General features: G+C 36.2%; 1 protein-coding gene across 2 annotated transcripts in view; it reads left to right on the top strand.

The window, feature by feature from the left end:
- The first annotated feature begins 8378 nt into the window (after nucleotides 1-8378).
- Nucleotides 8379-20960, top strand: part of AKAIN1 (A-kinase anchor inhibitor 1) — a 23874-nt gene continuing 11292 nt past the window's right edge. Inside the window, exon 1 of one of the 2 annotated variants that reach the window (XM_018081344.1) lies at nucleotides 8379-8472. In XM_018081344.1, the coding sequence (XP_017936833.1) occupies nucleotides 8379-8472 (94 nt within the window). Of the gene's footprint in view, nucleotides 8473-11979; nucleotides 12085-20960 lie in introns of those variants that run through there. The other variant, XM_029959207.1, reaches the window with a different exon arrangement.

Below are 20960 nucleotides of genomic sequence, written 5' to 3'. Positions count from 1 at the left end.
AGTTATATTTCTGAAGTTGATTGAAAATTTTATTGGCAATTCCTACTACCACCGTCTGTTTTAAGGATGTAAAATTACCTTATTTTTTCTTTTTTTGAAAGCCAATGGATAATTGGTTTTCTCCCCGGTTGTTTTTACTCAAGGCAGAGAGAAGGCCTAGAATACTTAAGTTTAAAGTTTTGGAAGAGGTTTCAGAAAGAAGGTGTGGATGTAACCTTAGCTGTATATAGATTATTGTTAGTGTTCTAAATTAACCTGTTTGTTGTGTATGTTCTGAAGGGAGGTTCACTTATATATTGTGGGGATCTGTCTGTGAAGTTCAGATAAATCTGTCTTCATCTTAAGACACTACTACTTCTGTCTCTCATCTGTGCCAGAAGACATCATGTATAAAAGCAGGTGTGTGTCAGCTCCGAGCCACCGAGGTTTTCCAACCTGATAAACAGTAAGCTGTAAACCATATTGATTGAGTAATGGGCAAATTTTTATTTTTGCTTTTACAAGGATGGCATGGCAGCTTCTTTCAGAGTTTATGAGACAGTGGATGAGATTCTCTCTGACTAAAGGGAATTTTGCTGTTGACTGTATTGGGGCCAGACTAGTCTAACATTCCTTAAAAGTTTTCGAAGAGCAGGCAAGTTAGCTAATTGGTGTGCATGCAGGAATGACAGAATGCTGTAGAAAATAGATGACTAAAATAACATTGAATATGGATTACTTTTTTCTCCAAATTAAGTAGCAAAAATGTTATGTATAGAATTAGTCCTGAACGTACACTTATCAGTCTGTGGTTTATGAGATCAGTCAGTTATGTCTTTAATATACATAGGATAGCAAACACTTGGTTACTCTCTTTGGCTGACACTGAACCTCCATCCATCTTGTGTTGTTGCATGACCATGTGGCTTCAATGGAACCCTCTGTGTATGGGAATTAAGTATATGAATAGGTGTTGTGTAAGCAGGGCTTACATGTATACAATGCAGCAACATGTTAGTTGATGTGAAATGAGCTTCTTTTGGCGATTGTCTTGTGTGAGGTCAGCACCAGATGAGACACTAAACCACAGTCGTCTCAGCTGCAAAAAGATCTAAATATAAGGAAGTATAATAATTTAATTAAAAGGCTTTGCACTTAAAAGACTAACTTAGAGTGAAAAGAAATATTTGAAATAAGAACTTTGGTATTCTGTGATTTTAACTGTGTGTTCTTAAAATAGCTTGGTTTTTTGTTTGGGTTTTGTTTCGGGGGTTTTTTTAAGAGAAAAAGGAACAAAAGTAACACATTTTGTCCTCTGGTATCTGCTTAATTTCTGATCCTAATTGTGTTAGCCATAGGTATGCTGCTGATTATTTGGCACAACTCAGTTTGGAAACTAAATGTTCAGGAAGAATACCTTTCAGCCCTTCTCCACTCCCCACCCCTTCTTTTACACAGTGTTCATTTATCAATAGTTAAAAAAATAATAGAAAATGAAGCAACTCACAGTTGAGTGAGTACTTCTGGTTTTATTTCTCTGCTTAATTCTTTTAGAAAGATTTAAACCTGGAGATTAGAGTATTAGAGGTCAGTTTGTGAAAGGAAATGCGTCATACTCACTTCGGTAGCAAACATGTGAATCAGTTTCTGTTTGTTTCTGTTTGTTCATATAAGCTACAAAATACTAAATACTTTGCAAAGTCTTGCCATTTAGGTACCCAAACAAGTTCTTTTGAAGATCAGGCCCCAGTTTTCTAATGTAGAGATAACTTTCGTTATTCCATTAAGTAAGAATACTTAAAATTAATAGAGTCTGTGTGAGATACAGAATAAAATATCTGGTTATATCAGAAAGTCTACCCTAAGGTTAGAGTATATTTTTAGGGACAGATTATCTTTTATTAAGTATTTTATAAATTTAGATACCTCTAGGCTTACAGAAAGGACAAAGCATTTATGCAGGAGAGTACATCTGCTTACAACAGATGACTTTTCTGAATGTAGACATTTGCAGATTGATACAGAACAGAATAATTCTACCTGGAAGGTAAAGACAGATCTAAGGAATTTTCATCTTTTTCAAACAGTTAGTCTTTAGATCACAGCAATATGCCCAATCAGCCAGAAACTTGCACATTTCATTAAAAATTCCATTACTGCAGTTGGTCTGTCATTTGTCTTCATATAGATCTAAAACAATTATAATAACATTCTTACTCATTTCAGAACAGATGGAGAATTTCCATGAATAGATTTGTTAAATATGTGTCATAAGAGTTGAGACACCTATTCTCAGGAATGATTTTTAAATGTAATACAAGAAACCTGAAATAGCCAAAATTAGTAATTTTTGAACTAAGAACTAAGAGAAATAGATATAATGCATTGGATATAGATCATCTTTATGAAATCATTAAATCATGAGAGCTATTTTCTACTTTTTCCACCAAAACATGAGAATTTTTCTTCTGTTTAGAAAAATGTCTTTTCTGATGCAAACCCTTCTGTTGAAAACAATAACCAAAACCACCCAAGTCCTACTGTGCCTACACTTGTAGTTTTCTGACTTCTTCCCAATGGCCTATTTATACATTTAAGTAACCTGCATATGCTAAGAACTTAGAGTATATTTGTCTTTTAAAATATTCTAAAGACCAAGCTTCCCTGCATCTAAGTTTTCATTCTTCAGTAATAAAGACACTTTTTTTTCAGGGTCCCAGGGTACTACAAACAGTGCTTACAGGAATAAAGCATTGTAGTGGCTCTGCAGATTGCTCAAACAGGAGGATGGGGTATACTAGAGCTCCACTCTGAGATCAAAACCTCACTTCTTTCTGCTATAGAATTTGGAAATGGTACTGACACAAGATTGTGTGTACTTCCACGTGGGAGTTTCTCTTCAACTGATAACTGAGGTTATCAGTTATCTGCAGGTGATTTCTGTCTGATTTGTACTCATCATCAGCATAATTAGGGTTTACAGAGAAGAGTTTTTGGGATGCTGTCTTTCAACACTGTCTTTCAAAATGTTAGTTAGTTCTAATTTTACATACTGTCAGACCTTGTTCACATGTTCCTGTTGTGTTTAAGGTTGCATGGGCAAAGTAAAGGAAAAGAGTTGGGGTAAAAGCAAGAAAGTAGTGTGAAAATGTTCTAAACACCGCATTTCTTAAACTATTACAAATTGAATGCAATTTTGTATTTAATACATTTAGGGTACATTATATTAGAGAATATGTTTTCAATGCTTAAGAAGTCACTAGTCTCAGATCATAATTTTTTTATTTGTTTCCATTACTTTAATCTCCAGCATTTAGAATCAGTGTGTAGCTTTAGTTTCTCTGGCTATGAAAGCCATGAAGTGTCATGTAACTCTGATGCTTGATATATCAAATTATACTGACTGTCTATAGCTAATCACATTTAGTACTTTTTTTCTTTACACCTGGACATCCATCTTTTTTATACTTTAGATAAGCCCATTAGCATTCTCCCATTTCCTGTTACAAAATAACTGAAGTTTTCATGAGATTTGCTTAGGCCACTAAGGAATGTTTTCTCAGATGGCAGTAGAATTTGATCCGATTGCTTTGCAAAGATGTAAAATGAATAGAGAGTGGCTTCTTGTGTATGGAAGAATAGTTTACAATGATTTTTTTTTTCTAAATTTAAACATTGTTTTTATTTGTTTCCATTCTGCTATAAAGCTTGCTGTTTGAGAGTACAGTCTTCTAAAGGCACAGCAAAGTATACTTTGTATAGTAAAGCTTAATTGTTCCTTCTTGATTCCTTTCCTGCTCAGAAAGGTGTCTGGTGAACTTCTCTGTCAGTGCAAGGTAAGTGATCAAAGTATTCAGGTAAGAGCAGGGATGATGGTAAACAGCAAAGAGGAAGGAACAGGACCTTCTCATTTAAACTGGTGTAAGGAGTGACAGCTCACCCCCTAAAGGTTTATCTTGTCATGACAAATCTCATTGCTAAGTTATGTTCTTTTGTTCCTGTTGAATTCTTTATTTTTGAGTACTTGTGAGGGTAAAGAGGTTCCAGGGAAGCTCAAAACAATTCCACCTGTTTCTTCAGGTAGAATTTACCATGCATAAAATTGTGGTAGATCTAATATTCTGGTTACTCATTAATATGCTGGACAGTTTGTACTATTTATAACAAAATAATAGCTATTGACTTTGATCCAAAGATGATCTAGCCTCGGTTCTTTGAGCACAGGAAGAGGCTTGGCACTCTATTTAGCTTGAACCTATTTGTCTGTCTTAGGTGGTAACAAAAAAAGAGAAGTAATGCACCAAGGCAGTAGGCTTTATGCCCAAGGCACAGCTAAATCATGAGATGTTTCCCTGTTTTCGAGTTAACGAAAGAGCTAAATGAGGTCAAGGAATCACATCCACAGTGATTTAAGACCAAAGTTGTGGTTGCTGCAGTTTATTGTTGTTTTTCTGCCTGCAGTAGCACTCCTGTAAGGTCTCAGTGAACCAATTCATGAAGAGCTGAAGCACCTGAACAATAATGACTGTTCTGAGGCATTTTTTTTCTTAACTTTATTAGCCCCACATGATTGCCTTGGTGCTAGGGTCAGTGGAAGAGCAGCCTCAATTTAGAACGACTTCAGTTATTGTGGAGCTACCTCTTAAGACATCAGCTTTGTGTTTCAACTGCCATAGTAAAACTGCAAATTGTTGCTAAAAGGGGTTATCCCATTCTTTCTTTTTTTGCTGTTACCTTTTGCACCTGTTTCCTCCGTCTGTTAGCCTCAGATTTAGTGGCTTTTGTGGCTTTAGAATAAGCCAGTTGAGTGTATTCCTATAACAATGCAATTTAGTGCTTCAGTGAGTTAGTTTTAAATTGACCTCCCTTGTCGAACCAATTCATTAGGTTTGACCCAAGGTAAGTGGCAGGAGCACATTGCTAGAGTTAGGAAAAGGAATGGAGCAGGACTTGCCAGCTTTGGCACCACATTGAATGCCATATGATGAAACACAGCACTTGTTGCACGGTTTGCGAGAAGCAGCCAGACAACAGAAAGGATCAGACATAAGTCCTTTGCAACACCCACTGCTGGTAGATTTATGGGATTTCGAAGAGGGATATCTGTGCTTCATTTCTGCTTTTTCAGATGAATGGAATTTGGGGTTTGAAGTTGGGGCTTTTATTCTCTTTGTTATTATTTAAGTTAATCTGACCCTGCTTACCTCTTATTCAACAATCCTACACAGCCTTGAATGGTGACAAATTGATCAAATTAAGGAGAAAAGAGGTGTTAATAAAAGACAATAGGTATTTAACTTACTGAAGAACAAAACTGTAATCCCAAAAGGATGAAAAATGTATTTTTTCAACATAAGTTAATCTTTGCAAGTATTAGAAGTAAACAATATTTTCCTCATAGTTATTTACATCTATTTTAGGTCACTTGCTGTGTAAAAAATAATCACTCTTTTTAGTTATTGCAAATAATATAAATCCAAAGAAGGTTGTGTATTTCATTAGGTGATGTTAGCTAGACTGATTTCATCACAAGAGTTGTTTTTTTCTGTCTTTCTGGTTTAGGATCCTGTGATAAACTTAAAGCTTTCAAATGATTGATTTTGATTTATAAATATATAAATATATATATAAATGTATATATTAATATATAAATATTAATGCACTTGAAGGCCTGAATATAAAATGTGTAGGTTTTCAAACATTTCCACTTGGTACATACTTCAGAATAATGCATTTTATATGTGGTTATTGAATTGTGTAGCTGAGGCTTCAGAAGGTATTCCTTGCTGAGAGTTGCCTTCTCTCAGTGAGAAATTCTTACCTGAAAATATTTCTGTTCTCTGATATTTCTAATAGTTTTCTGTGATTTTAAAAATTTTTTTCCCCATCTGAAGTAATAGTATTTGAATATTTTCTTTTTACGAAATGCCTTATTTTATATTACAGCTATTATTGATTTTGATATTTTACCCAGTAATATTTTACTGATTTGTCCAGATTATCCAGTAAGATTTATAACAACAATGGCCACTATATTCGTGCTCTTAAAGTATAAAATAGAACTTAGACCAGGATTTTGAGCATAAAATTTGTAATGCTGGTATAAGCTTTCAATGTTTAACTTTTCAGCACTGTGCAGAAAACTTTATACCCCGGAAAGCAATAAGATCTCATTGGCTGCTCCTATTGGAAAGACTTGATTTTTTAAAAAAGTATGTATATGTATATTCTAATTTTGTTTCTGGATTTCTTGATCTTGGGTCAAGTAAGGAAAAAGATTTCAACTGTCAGCTTGGGAATTAGGAAAGAGCAGCTCTACTCTTTTGTATTTCAGATGAGTTAGAAGTCTGAACATAACTGGGCTTGGTTACTAGACTAACAGTTATCTATAACTATACATATAGTAACAATTAAAACTTACATTTTTTACGGTGCCTGACAAGTTTGCTTATGCTCGAGTTTTGCCATTCGATCTGCAGAAAAACACCAAAAAAACAAAAACAACACAAAAAACCCCACCAAACCACAACCCTGCAATTCTTACTTGAAAATGTCATTACTGCCATCATAAACAGAGTTATGTTAGATAGAAATGTTTTAATTGAAGTGAACAATTTCCCATTTTAAGAGTGTTAGTCATATGTTTTCAATATAAAGCATAGATTTAATTTTCCACTTCAGTAATTAACTTTTATCCAGTTGTATGACTTTCTTGTAGATCTCCCATTGTTTCAAGGACAGATTAAATGCAGTCAGACAGTAGCCCTGATTTGATGGATGTGATAAATTCTGCTAGAATAGGGATGTCCTATTATAGATACTTTTCAATTGGACATGCATTATGCTCTGTGAATCTTGCTAACCTAATTTAAAGTTTTGATACTCTACTGTTTTAAATGCTTTCTTTTGTATCAAAGTCAATGATTTCAAACTCAATTTAAAATTCATATATTTATCTTATTTGGCCACATTTTTTAATTTTTAGCCATGCATGATGAAATCCCCATTCTTTTGACTCTATAGGACAAGTTGTGTATTTAGTGTTCGTATTTCATATTGCTGTAATTCAGTACAATTTCCCATTTTCTGTTCTTGAATTTAAGCTGTTTAGTAGCGTGTTAAAATTATGATTTCGGTATTTACATTTTACATATGTTTGTTCTCTCAGCATTAAATTAAGCATGTGGTTTAATATTTAGGTTGTTTACATTTGTCAAAATGTATAACTGATTTATTGAGGACTCTAATAGCATTTTTTATGAGTTAGGAAGTTTCTTCATTCATTCCTCTCCTTAGTTCATTGGCAAGCTGTTTTGCCATGGGTCATAAATGTTTCTTTAATTCTCTCCTTTTAGGTTCTTTGAAGACTTGAGCAAATGCCAAATTTTATGATTCGTGTCAAGTTACACACACCAATAAGCCATGGCATGATCAGAGTCTTAAAACAGTTTTTATAGAAGAGAGAAAGACACGTAAAAGCCACTCATTTTTAGTGTAACAAATGTCACACTGGTAGTAACAGAAAAGGTTTGAAGGTGAGAGTTTCATTTGTGGCAGATTCCCAACCCATCCTATGTGTCTTCAGTGTGGTGCGGAATGGTATGGCCTGGTCCATGTCAGGAGACAGTTGTTGTGTGTGAGGTTCTTTAAAGTCTCTGCCTATGTTTCACAGTGTCTCTGCTAGATCTGGAGTCACTAGCCAAGGACTTGACTGAACTGAATTCCTTGCTGTATAAAAGAATTCCCGTGTAGTGGAAAGCCTCTGAATTTTGGACTGTGATTCATTCATCTGTCTCGGTGAAGGGACTGGCAACTTGCAGAGGTGTGGCAGGTGGGAGCAACGATTGCTTTGATTCTACTGCACAGTTGTATGTGCAGTGATGTTTAGGTGAGTCTGTCAATCTTTTATTTAAACCTCCTGAATTTATCTAGGTCCTTATTTCTTGTTGATTGGCTTTTGCTTTGGGTTCAGCTTCTCTAATTTTGACTTCCATCTAAAAGAGAAAGATGCCAATTTACTTACGGGACTGTTGGAAGATAACCATTCATGGGTGTGAGGCATTCAGATGAGAGGGTGGCAATAAAACCAACTGAGGGAAGTGGGGCTTTTGGGATCTACTTGCAGACTGTGGAAGTCCTGTGGTGGGCTCATCTTTGTGCTACTTAAAAAACCCTGCAATAAACAAAACAAAGAAACAAACAAAAACCCAAAACCCACCCGAAAACTGTACAGCTATTTCTCCTAGACTCTGTCTGAAATTTATTCATATTTGTAAATCTCAGCCCTGGACTACTGTGCAGTTTATCAGATTAGTTAAGAAAGATTAATAGACTGATGAATTGAAACTGTGGTGGCCACATTTATCTTCAGTGGTATTCACTTTTTCCTATCTGGAGAAATGTTGCATGTTCTTGCTTCTGGCTTTCAAGGTGTCATGTCTTTAGCTGCTGGAAATCTGTGCATCATTATTCTTCTGGAGCACTCACAGAAAGGTAACTGGCTTTTCGTTTAATTAGTTTTTCAGGAGATTTGCACTTGTGCCCCTTCTTTTGCTTTCTACCTCCTCTGTTTATTCACTACATCTCTCTGTTAGAGGTATAATAATCAGAGAGGTATTAGAAGTTAGGTGTCTAAATCTAGGACCCTGAATAATATGACTCCTAGTATACAAATTGCCATTTGACACTTCAAATATTCATCTAATATTTAGATATTTCTTGCTGACAGTCACAATTTCCTCTGAACAATTTCCTTGAAATTTCAGATGTAATGTATTGCACCTGGGCTAGTAAAGATTTTTGTTGTTAAGTTTAACTATAAGAGAGTCAGTGACTGTAATAAGTTTTTGAAGACCATTATGATAGCAGTTAGTTTAGCAAAAGGCATCAAGTAGTTAAAGCAATTTCCTATTAGTCTTTCCTCCCAAAAAGCTAGATTTGACTATTAAAGTTTGGATGTGGAGGGAAATTTAAAAAAAAAACCAAAACAAAACCAAAACCAAACTCTAATATGAGATAATTAATTCTCAAAGTTGAGAAGAAAGCTTTTTACAAAATATAATACTAGCCTCTGATGTAGATGTATGAAACCTTGTTTATCACTTTGGAAAACATTTTATTATAAATTGTTCTCATGTTTAAGTAATTACTTCTGAATGATTCTTTCAGAAAAGAGTTTAAAATCTTACCTGAAAAATATTAGCTGTGTGTACTTGTTAACAAAACATTGAAACTTTGAATATCAGGTAAAAATACCTCCTTAATACATATTTACTAAGCTTCTGATTCTATGCAACCAAATAATTGTTTTCAGGGTTTAATTCAGATGTAAAACCATGTAATTATGAATAGCAACAGATGATTTAAAGTGACATCAGTCAACTTGATTTTTATAACTGTCTCAAAATGTTAGTTAACTTTTTAAAAAAGCATTACATTTCTTAAAAAAAGTACCCTATAGGTAAGTCAAGACTTCTTCAAAAGTTTTTGAAGATACATACTAAAGAATTTTTAGATGTCCTGGTGTTATACAGAAATTAGTAATTCCTCACTCGAACAGTAAGAATGTAGATGTTACAGAGGGAGTGTATAATTAATGATAAAAATATATACAGATTTTTTGTAAGTGCTTTTGTGTTTTCTATTTCATACAAGTTGATGGTACATCTTTTCATATATTTTTAAGATATAATGTAATTTTTACCACTGTGCTTCATTCTCAAGATTTATTTTTTTTATTACTGGGAATACCTGATGATGTTTTCCATTGATCTGAAGTTGAATGAAAAATAACTATTAGTTCAGTCTTTGTTTTGGTGGCTTTACTGCATTAACTGCACATTTTTTTAGGTGACAGTTCACTACAGAGCTCTGTCATTTGCAGTTATTTCAGTGATTTTGTGTTCATTTGAACTTGTGACCAAATCTTAAATTGAAAATTAATTATGTGACAAAAAGAAGCCCAAAATGCTTCTTGATAATATTTATTTTCTGTGTTAGAAAACATTACTTGCTGGTAACCTTTAATTTGAGCAAGAAAACTGAAAACTCTAAAATAAAATGTGCCTGGTTTGAGCTATTTGTTAGGGTAAACACAGAGAGCAGTCAAAGAAAGAAGTGTGTTGAACATTATCATTAATGAACTGTATTCTTTCCCCAAAATGTTTTGAAAATCTTTTAACAAGGTGCTCCACTACCTCAAAGCCCAATCCCTTGTAGACATCCATATAATTTCTTTTGAGGATATATGTAATAGAAATATATACAATAGATTTTTCTTTTGGGAGAAGTGGCTTAGCATCTCTTTTTCATGATGGATGACTTTCCATTGAGCAATGGAGATCCACAAATCAAGCATTAGGGGCCACATAACTGATATATCATAAAAATACTAGTGTAAATTTTCTTACGCCTTTCCAAATTGTATATCAGTTCTGATTTTCTAAAGATTACAGGATATCCTTCACCTTTCTCTTAAGAATGCTAAATAATGCTGACTGCAGTCTTGTCTGTATTTCATGTGGGATACTTGTACTAGAAATTGTTCTAATTGAGTTCTTAGGTACCCTATTAGTTCCCAGACTTTAGGTGAATAAGAATAATAGATGAAAAAAGGTTAGAATGGAGTAATAATGGAGTAATTTTGAAGTAATAATCATAGAGGGAACACCATTTCTGAGCAACTGGAGATATGTTTATATTTGTAATTCGGTTGCGCTCTGAGAGAAGTGAAATTAAGTCCCTGAAATACAGGACAGGAGAGAGAAACAAATGGCAATAAAGAAGCTGAAATTGTTAAGAGCAATTAAAGGAATATCCAGAAATCAGATACTAGAAATGATAAGTGAAGGTAAATCTGAAAGGCATTTCCAAGGAGAAATTATGTTATACAGTTAAAAAAAAAAAAAAGAAAAAGAAAAGAAAAAATTGTCATCAGATAATTAGTTTGACTTTGACAGTGATGCCTTTCTTGAGTTCTTGTTGAAGTATGTAGGCAATATTATTTAAACAGGCTAGTGCTTTTCTGTATCTGTATTTTAAGAATAAGGCCTTATTTTGAGACTTAAACCTCTCCAGGTTTAATTGGAGAATTCTATGTGTGTAAAATGCTTGACTGTGAAAAAGAATGAAATAAGTTTGTGGGTTATGAAATGACCTGTCGGTTATGAAAATGTGGTTGGAAAATGTATTGCATATTGGAAAAATTTACATGCAAACATTCATACTATTTTTTTTTTCAAATCTACTTTCTCTAATTTGCACTGGTAATCAGTTAGTTTTTCTAAATTGTGTCCCATTTGGCTGTTGTTCATCTTACTTCTATAGAAGTTCAGGGTCCACAGGAAATCTAAGCATGGGTTTTACAAACAAAAGCAAATTAAATGTCACCCATAAAAGTTGGTGGGAAATTTTAAATTGTCTTCTCCTGCTGTTTGACCTCATCTTCTCTATTTTATTACTTATTCATTACTTTCTTTACTGTTTGGCCATGATGTCATATTTTATATGCGAAAACATTCATGTTCCCTCTTAAAGTGCTGCTGTTGGGTACAGCTGGGTTAAGGGGCCTGTGAAATCAGAGTATAAATTCCTCAGCATTTGAACCTTTGGAAAGTAAAATACTGTGACGAAGTACAGTGTCGCTGCAGCCCGTTACCAGGGCTGTTAGCTTGTGGTGAGAGCAGTGTACCCCAAAATGTCAGGCAGCGGGGCTGCCGCGAGGTAATTAGGAGCAATTAGCCGGGCTCCCTGCTGGGCACGTCGCTCTTGCTTTTCTCCTCTTTGCCCTTCCCCCTGCTGCCACTGCAGGGCAACGAGTTGTGGCAGTGATGGTTCCCTGTGAGAGTGTGTGAGAGTGTGTGTGTGTGTCTGTGTGTGTGTGTCTGTGTGTCCGTGCGGGCGCCCCGGCCCCCTCCCCGCCCCGCCGCAATTGTGGGGGGACCGCGGCCCGCAGCCGCCTCCGCCGCCGTGCGGGGCCGGGCGCTGTCCGTGGTGCTGAGCCCGGCGGGGACGGGCGCTGTCCGTGGTGCTGAGCCTCCGCAGGGCCGGGAGCTGTCCGAGGTGCTGAGCCGCGCCGCCCGGGCGGTACCATGGTGTTCGCTCCAGGTAAGGACAGCCGCTTCCCGATCCCAACTGGGGAAGCCAGCGGGAAGGGCCCGGCCATGCCGGAGAACTGATGCGGGGAGGGGGTGGTGGGGGAGCCAGAGCTGCCAGCAGGCAGAGGCAGGTAGGTTCAAAGAAGGTGGCTTAGCTTAGGATGTGTTTGGCTGTGGAGCCGGAGGTTATGAGGGTCATCCCTGTGGTTCCCATCAGAGAGAGGAGCCTCCTATACAAGTGTGCAGAGGACTGATTGTCAGACTGTACAAAACGGTCAGGAAGGGGGACGTGGCCTTGGACCGACTGGAGAGTGAGTCCCCCTCGGCATCCACACTGGTGACTGCAGATGAGACAATCTGTGAAACTCATGGAGATATTTTACAAATTTCAATTCCTCCCTGTTCCCCCCAAAAATATTTGAATGGAAGAGAACAGAAAGTTTGCTCGGTCCAATTTTTACTGGAACAAAATTGAAGATTTCAGAAGGAGTGCATGTCTAATGGGAGACCTCACTCTATAAGGGTGCAGAATCTCTGCTGCATAGTATATATCAGCTAACACATAGAAGAAGGGAAACTACAGAGAATCTGCATTGGATTTCATACATTCTGCTTTGAAGTAGGCAGTTTGTTATTCAGAAAGGAATGAGACGCCTGGTAGCTCCAGGATATAAATGTGTAGTGAAATGACTTGAAAATAACTTGTTTAAAGGTGTATAACTGTCAGTAAAATAGTGGGTCAATAGAAAAGGGAAGGTAAAAGCTGCAATTTGACAATGAATAACTATTAAAACCTTTTTTTTTGCAAAGCTAAGTGAAGTTTTGTCTTCTTTGAAGTCCTATATCCAGTCTGTGAAGGGGGAAGAACCTTCATTAAAATAAATTATCTTGGGATTAACTTTACTAGCTCGATAGAGTCTAAGTTTTTGGAAAAAATACTATATCTTTTCAACAATCTGAAGTTCATTTTGTCTCTTTAACTGGCCCGGTTGCTGTCTAATTTGATTCGTTCACTTACATCGTGTTCTGAAACTGGGACCAAGTGATTTATATTAATAGAACCAGCCACTGCTTTTTGTAATACACCTTTCGGTATTAGTGGCTCTTTTCTGAACTCCTTTCATCTGTCAGACTGTCACCATTAACTGTACGTGTTCTTGAAGTGCACTGTGGGACCAGAATACTGCAGGAAGAGATTACCTCTAAAATAATGAAAATGTGCTTCCCCCCTCCCAAAGACTGACAGAGAACAAACCCCAAATGTCATTAATAACTACATGAATTATTATTTTCACAACTGTAATCCATAGACAGAAAAAAAATCTGTCCAAATTGGTTTTGTATAGTCATTCTTCTTCAGTATGCTTTTACTCAAAGAAAAGCCCATGGTTTCCTTGCAAATGTTGCCATAAAATACATAGGGCAACTCGGTAGGAGTTTGTAAAAGAGATGATAAAGCAATCTCTTATATTCAGACAGAGCAAGCCTGAGTAGATTCTGATTTTTTTTATTGCTTTTTTTTTTGCTGCAAATCAACCCTGACCTGGCATTATTTCTTCTCCAGATATTAAAAAAAAAGTAAAAATAATCAGAGCTTTATACAGCCTTAGCATCTTCACAGTTCTTAAGGCCATGTAATGTAAGAATATTGTAAATTTACTTAGAAACTGAGTTTCATTTCTTGAGTCAACTTTCTGGTTTTATCTCACTGTGATGAACGACCTCATTTTCTGTTCCATTTATTTGTTGAGATGCGAGAGGAGAAGAAGCAAAAGTCCATTTATTTGTTGGGGTGTGAGGGGAGAGGAAGCAGAAGATTTATCAAACTATAAACGTTTGGGGTCAGAATGATAAACATACTTCCAGAATGGAGGTGGAAAGAAGAAAACAAAACAACAACCAAGAGCAGACTTACCAGGTTTAAACAGACTTCTGAAAAGGTGGAGCCAACTGACTATTTACTTGAATAGATACTTTCCTGTTAATCTTCAACTCCTGAAATCTTATAGCTACTGTGTCGAAAAAAAAACCACAATAAATCCCCCAAAATAAATGAATAAACAATCCCCCCCAAAGCCTGGATATTACTGAGCTAGATAGATCAAAATTATTACAAAAAGGGCAGTATTCCATGTTCAAAATTGGACTTTCTGGGTCATTTGAGACAGTGTATTGCTATTTGCAGGTATGTAAAAATGTATTCTTCATATGTGATCTTTCTTCATTCCCACTTAGAATTAAATCTGTTCCAGAAAAAGAAATAAAAAAAATACATTTTTCCTTACTTGGTTTAATATGAGCAGGGCTTCATTATAGTTTTCTTCTATTTGACTAATGTTATGCCGATGTATAGGAAATGCAGTCCAAATTCTTAGATGTTTGGGCATTCATTTTTTTCTAGAGAACTCACATGTTGTGCTGCCCTTACAGTGGGGTATGATCCATGTGGTGGAAATGTGCACAAGCTGCATATTGCAGGGTTTAACTTCTTTACCTTTCCTAAACTGAAGTGCCTTAGGCAGCCTGAGAAGTAGACAAAAATACGTTACTTGTCGTTGGATTTAAGGATGGAATTCTGTATGGGACTGCAGTAGAGAAGCATGAAATTTCAAGGTTCTATATTGGATCAAAAAGCAAACAGAAGTCATCACTGTTGAACTGGCAGGTTTTCTTAGGAGATAGATTTTGTTTAGAGGATAGTGTATTCCAGAATTTAAAAAGAAAAAATCGATGCCAAATTAGCCTATAAAATATTGATAACTCTAAATAATTCCAAAGATTAAATATCTGTCCTTGTGAGGTAGGAAATTAAGAGGTATTAAAACAGTTATTTGTTCTAAAGCATTAGCAAAAATTACAGAATGCAGCAAGCTTTCTTCTGATAGCACATAATTAGGTTACAAAGGTGTGATCTTCCAATATTGGCATTTATCAAATTTAACAATAATTTTAAATGTTACTAATCAAACTAATTTGCAAACTTTAGTTACTCTTCCAAAAATTACCTTGGGCATATTCCATGCTTATTATCAACCTTAAGATGTCCTTTTTTCAGTGCAAACATAAAAATAATACTCTTTACTTCCCATTTGCCTGAACAAGCACAGTACAAAGGTGTTTTTCATGTTCCAATGATTTTCTCTGATGCCATTTTGCACGAGTCGCTCAAATGCTTATGTCTTAGGCCTTTGCCCTTATGTGTGTGTATTGATAGAGCACAGCTATGGCCTGCATTTTTAAAATTAACTTGGGAATAAAGTTAGAAACCTGTTAAAGACATCTGAGCTACGTAATGGGTTTTCTAAGCAGATCTCACCAGAGTATAATTTCTGTGGTTATTTTAGTCTATTTTGAGAATTTTACTCTTCTCTTATTCTGTAAAACCACAAATAAAATAACCAAATTATAGAATTTTATCATTGCAGACTATCACTCTTTCATCTAGTACAAAGCTGTATTTGGTTGAATAGGTTTGGGGTTTTTCGGCTAAATAATGTATCCTGGAAAGGAGTCAGTTTTGATCTGAATACTTCAAGAAAGATTGGAACATTTACACTGACAGCTTGTTTCAGTTCAGAATACTCCCTTCCTTTAAGCTTGTACCTGCTTTGAATTGTGAGATTTCAACTTTTAGGTGAATCTTGTTATTTATCAATGTAATTTGAAGAATTTCTTTTACCTGGCATTTTCTCAATAGCTAGAAACTCATGTGCTTTACTTATGATCCTGCAATCTAAAAAGAAGGAGAATGAGATAGAACTAATTTTTGTATCAATATTTTTATGTAAAAAAGAAAAAGTGTGAACACAAAGTTTAAAGATAGACATTAGAGAAGTCAGAATATTCAATGCTCAGCGCCTTTTTCATGCAACAGCAACACCAGTAGCTTTTCAACTAGCTTTTCAGCAGCACAGCTGTTCTTAACACTTTTAAACTAGGAGCACTATAGCAGACTTGCAGAATGACACAAGATCAGAAGCGTATCCTGTACCAAACATTTTAGGAATCTCATTAAACTGCAATTGAAGACATAGCAGCTGCACACTGAAAGAGATGTACTTACTGGTCTCAATAGTCCTTATCTCCTCTGATGGAAAAGCTGGGATAGCAGCAACCTGTTGTACTGTGGAAAGTGAAGACATGAAATTTCTTGATAGACTTTTTCTTTTTTTGATTATAGAATTACAGGTACTATGGAGATCCCTGTCCAAAATGCCCAGATCAAGACGGTATGGAGGGACATGTTAATGAATGCAAAAATTGCTACCAATAACGAGGTTTTTTGAAGGTAACCTGTTATGGGATATCTCCGGTGTTTGTGCGGAGTGTGGTATTATGTCCGTTAATGAAGTGTCTTTTATCCACGAGAACAAGGCAGGATGCAGTCCTTGTCCCCATTAACTGCTGTGCTATGTTCTGGTACTGCTCTGATTTCTGTAGCCCCTACAAAAAAAATCCCTAATAAGACAGAAGAGTATTTATATGTGGGATTCTTACTCATTAGCTTACTGCTGACAAAGTTCATGTGATGGACATGAATCAGAAGCTACAGACAAGACTATTTACAGGGCCTCAGGCAGTCTCATATGTTTTTCTTGTCCAGAATTTGTGATGGCTGGTAGTGAGTGTAGGACCAGTTGCTGGCCGAAAGTATCTAAATGCATTTACAGCTAAGAGCTCTCAACAGTAGTTTGAAGTGTTTGCCACCTGGTAGGAAGAAATCATATAAGAGGAAATTTCTTATTCTTTTTTGCTGAGGAAAAATTGTTACTTATGCTACCCTCTCCCCAATGACACATTGATCTTTCCCCTGCTGTGAAACTCTACTAGCAGATCTCATTAGTGAAGTGAAAGAAAGTTTGTTCATAGACATTCAGAAATGTGGTGAAATTATCAAGCTTAAAAAATAGTCAACAGTTCTAGGTGCAATCTTTCTTTAAAGTATGAATCAATATAGTCTTAAAAACTGGCACAGAATGTACTTTTTAAAATTATTTTTAACAGAACAGAAGGCTTAAACAACTGAGGCTGGCACCTTTCACTTCCATATCACTGGGTTGAATCCTATTCAGATTAGCAGTGAGTAGAATTCTGGTTTCACAGTGGCAGTGTAGTGGCCTATATTGAAGGAATTGTTCATAGTTGGGGGATGGTGGTAATAAGTGATACAGTTATTATTAACATCCTTATTGGCACTGTTTACTGAGCAGGAAAGTCAAACAGTCAATGTAGAAAAGGAACGAGTTACACTGACCTCTAAAATTTATCCCTCCAAGTCATTATTCTTCTAGATGAATTGTTCTCTTGTACTTGTTATAGACATAAATAATAAGATTCCAGTCTTATAAGCTTTATCATGATAATGGAAATAAATGCACTTACTGTAAAATACAGTGAAAGGTAGATTTATTCCTATACCTTCAATCTTTTCTATTAAAGGTTTTATTAAGGACATAATCCATTCTATTAAGTTTACAAATATTAGGTTAAGCAAAAATTATTTGCAAGCAATGTATTTATAATTTCTTTATAGGCTTTCTGAAATTTTCTGACTACTAGTTACCCATTTGTATTGTGTTCTTTACATAATAACTTCAAAGGTCCTACTGAATTTCAGTGAATGTCAATTGGAGAAGAGTCTTTACTGATGTCAGCAGCAATTAAAGGCTGACCTAAAGAGTCATAAAATGTTTCAGGTTCCTTTAGAATGCCTTGCTAGGGAAGTCAGGGCAGGTGAGCTCTGTCTGCTCCTGTAAATGCCTGTAGAAGTGTTATCAGAAGATACTGTCTTCCTTCTTCAAGAGAATTTGAAATTTTCTGCCTGAAGAAGTAAATTGAACCATGTACTACTCAGCTGTTTTTCTAATGGTAAGGCAAATATAATCTCCTGTGAATTACTTGCATTTGCTTCACTTTGTAGTATGCATATTTGATACAATGACACTGTATTTTCTGTCTTTGGGCAATGAATCTATTCACAGTTTATCAGTATGGAGGGGTTGCATGTCCATTACTACTTCTATTAAATACTCGCAGATTGACATTGCGTTTTATCTTGAGGTAATAGTTCCTAAATAGAGCAGGAAATATTTCTCTGGGAAGACAGAGCATTAGTTGCAATGGTGGAAAAGAACCTGTTGTAAGGACAGATTCTGTCAAGATTACAGCTATGAAAAAAAAATAAATAAAAGGTTTTACTCTTTCAAGGTGCCTTTTAGGTTTATATAATCTTTGATTCACTTTCTCTTGTGACTTTGTGTATATGCATACATATATATATATATATGTGTGTGTGTGTGTGTGTGTATATATAAAATCTCAGCCTCAATTGCTAATAGCCATGTTAACAGCTTTGGTACTCCAGTCAAATTCCAAAATAAGCAGGAAAGTTGCAAATTTAGGGTTTTTTCCTAGGGTTTTTGTTTGTAGGGGGTTTTTGTTTGTTTATTTGTACTTTTTTTTTTTTTTAAAGCTAGAGAAGAGCTCTGTATCAGCTGAGGTTTACCTAGACAATTTCTTATTCTGAGTAATCTGGTATAAACGGAAACACATCTAAAATGTAGCAGGTTGTTTTCACTGTTTTGCTGGCTTTTTACAGGTTACATAAACTCTTCACAATTTTCTTCTTTAAAAAAATCAGGTTCAGATATAGCAAATTTTAATTAACCTGTACATACATCTTTAAGACCAAAACCCACAAAAGACTGCAGAAATATGAATACAACAACTAGCAAAATAAACCTTTAGTAGTGGAATACACCTCCATTGAAAACTTCCCCTTTACTTATGCTATGCAGTGTTGGATACAAAAGTCTCCTAACACAAAAGCTAAGTATTTCAGTGGGGGTTTGTGGAAGTCCACCAATGAACTTTTTGGTACAGATTCAGAAGACCTATATAAATGTTATTTAGCTTTTCATTCTTAATGTTTTCTTTATTTGTGTAGGAATTTCTGAGCACCTGAACAGTAGAAAATAGAAGGCAGAGAGAGTTAGATCATGAGCGGTGTCCCTCAGGGCTCTGTCTTGGGACTGGTGCTCTTCAGTACCTTCATCAATGACACAGACAGTGGGATCGAGTGCACCCTCAGCAAGTTTACAGATGGCATGAAGCTGAGCAGTGCAGTTGGCACAACAGAAGAATGGAATGCCATCCAGGGTGATCTGGGCAAACTTGAGAGGTAGACCCACAAGAACCTCTTGAAATTCAGCAAGTCCAAGTGCAAGGTCCTGCACCTGCAGATCAGGGCAATCAGACACGAGCATGGACTGGGAGAAGAGCTGGGAGAGCAACCTTGCCGAGAAGGACTTGGTGGTGCTGGGATGAGAGGCTGGACATGAGCCAGCAGTGTGTGGCCAGCAGATCAAGGGAGGGGATTCTCCCTCTCTACTCTACTCTGCTGGGAGCCCAGCTGGAGTGCTGCATCCAGTGCTGGAGTCCTCAGCAAAAGAAGGGCATGCACCTGTTATAGCAGAGAAGGGCAGCAAAGATGATCAGAGGACTGAAATACCTCTCCTGTGAAGACAGGCTGATAGAGTTTGTGTTGTTCAGCCTGGAGAAGACTTCGTGGAGCTTTCCAGCCCATAAATGGAACTTATAAAAAAAGGGAGAGTGATTTTTTATGTGGGTAGATAGTGATAAGACGAGGAACAGTTTTAAACTGAAAGAGGGGAGATTTAGATTAGGCATTATGAAGAAATTCTTCACTGTGAGGATGGAGAGGAACTGGAAGAGGTTGTCCAGAGAAGTTGTGGATGCTCCTTGGCAGGGAGTTTGGATCCTTAAAGTCACTTCTGACCCAAACTATTCTACGGTTCTGTTACAGGTCACCTGTTTCTGTGCCGTTAGACCTCTCCCTCCATGGACGAATCACAGGTTTTGATATAGAGAGGTTTCTTATTTCAGTATTTGAAATAGATTCCCTAAAGAAATAAGAAAATTGTGCATATGGAGAGAATATAAATTTTTCCCAAACTTTGAATTAGCTGGACCTAGATGCTCTTTAGGAAGTATCTTATTTTTGATACACTGAACTCTAACCTAGGAGCTAAAAGCTCTGATAAATTATTGTTAGTTTACAGTATTGGAATGAGAAATTTTCCCTCTGGGATCAAAATCTAAGTATCACATTTATGCGTTTGGGTGTGGCAGAATTGTCTGTGACCAACCCTTTGAACTACATTAAGTCTCAAAGCTGAAAAGACACAGTCCTTAAGGAGTGAATTTATTGCTATGTGTGAAGAAAATATATGGATTGAAGTGTTTAATCTGGTTTTAGTTAATATTATTAATTTATGGCGAGAAACCTTACTAAAATATGTTGAAAAAAATACTTAGGAATAGATAATGTATCTATAGATCTCAAGCTCTAAGAAAAAACAGCTTTGGAAGCTTCATTTTGGCTGGCATATTTCAAATAGTATGAAATAAATTGCTGGAGTCTCCAAATAGACAATTTCCATATAGCAAACCAAAGAGGCTTCCTGATATTTTCTTCTTTTAAGAAACTGAAAAATTCAGTGGGGAAAATAATTACAGAAACTCAGTTGAGATATATGTAGTGTCTGGATAAAAAGATACAGTAAAGTCGTCATGGCTGGGCTTCACGAACGAAGATTTGGGAAGGCTCTATCCACATTTGTTACAGGCACACTGGTGGCTTATGAGGCCAATACGAGACAGACATATCCGATTGCAAAAGGCACAGCAGAAAGACTCCTTAGGTGGTATATTCTGCAAGACACGGTTCTTTCTGCGTTGCCTTTTCTCCTCGAGAGTGATCCTGCGTGTGTTCTCAAAGGAGACAGCTGCGTTATAGATGGTGTGTCTCCAGGTCTCCCGATTGGAGGCCAGAGTAGACCAGTTATGGTGATCAATATGGCCAAG

Source organism: Manacus vitellinus, unplaced genomic scaffold (assembly GCF_001715985.3).
Source record: "Manacus vitellinus isolate BGI_N305 unplaced genomic scaffold, ASM171598v3 scaffold_1_pilon, whole genome shotgun sequence".
Taxonomy (NCBI): Eukaryota; Metazoa; Chordata; class Aves; order Passeriformes; family Pipridae; genus Manacus; species Manacus vitellinus.
This window is presented reverse-complemented; position numbering and strand designations above follow the sequence as displayed.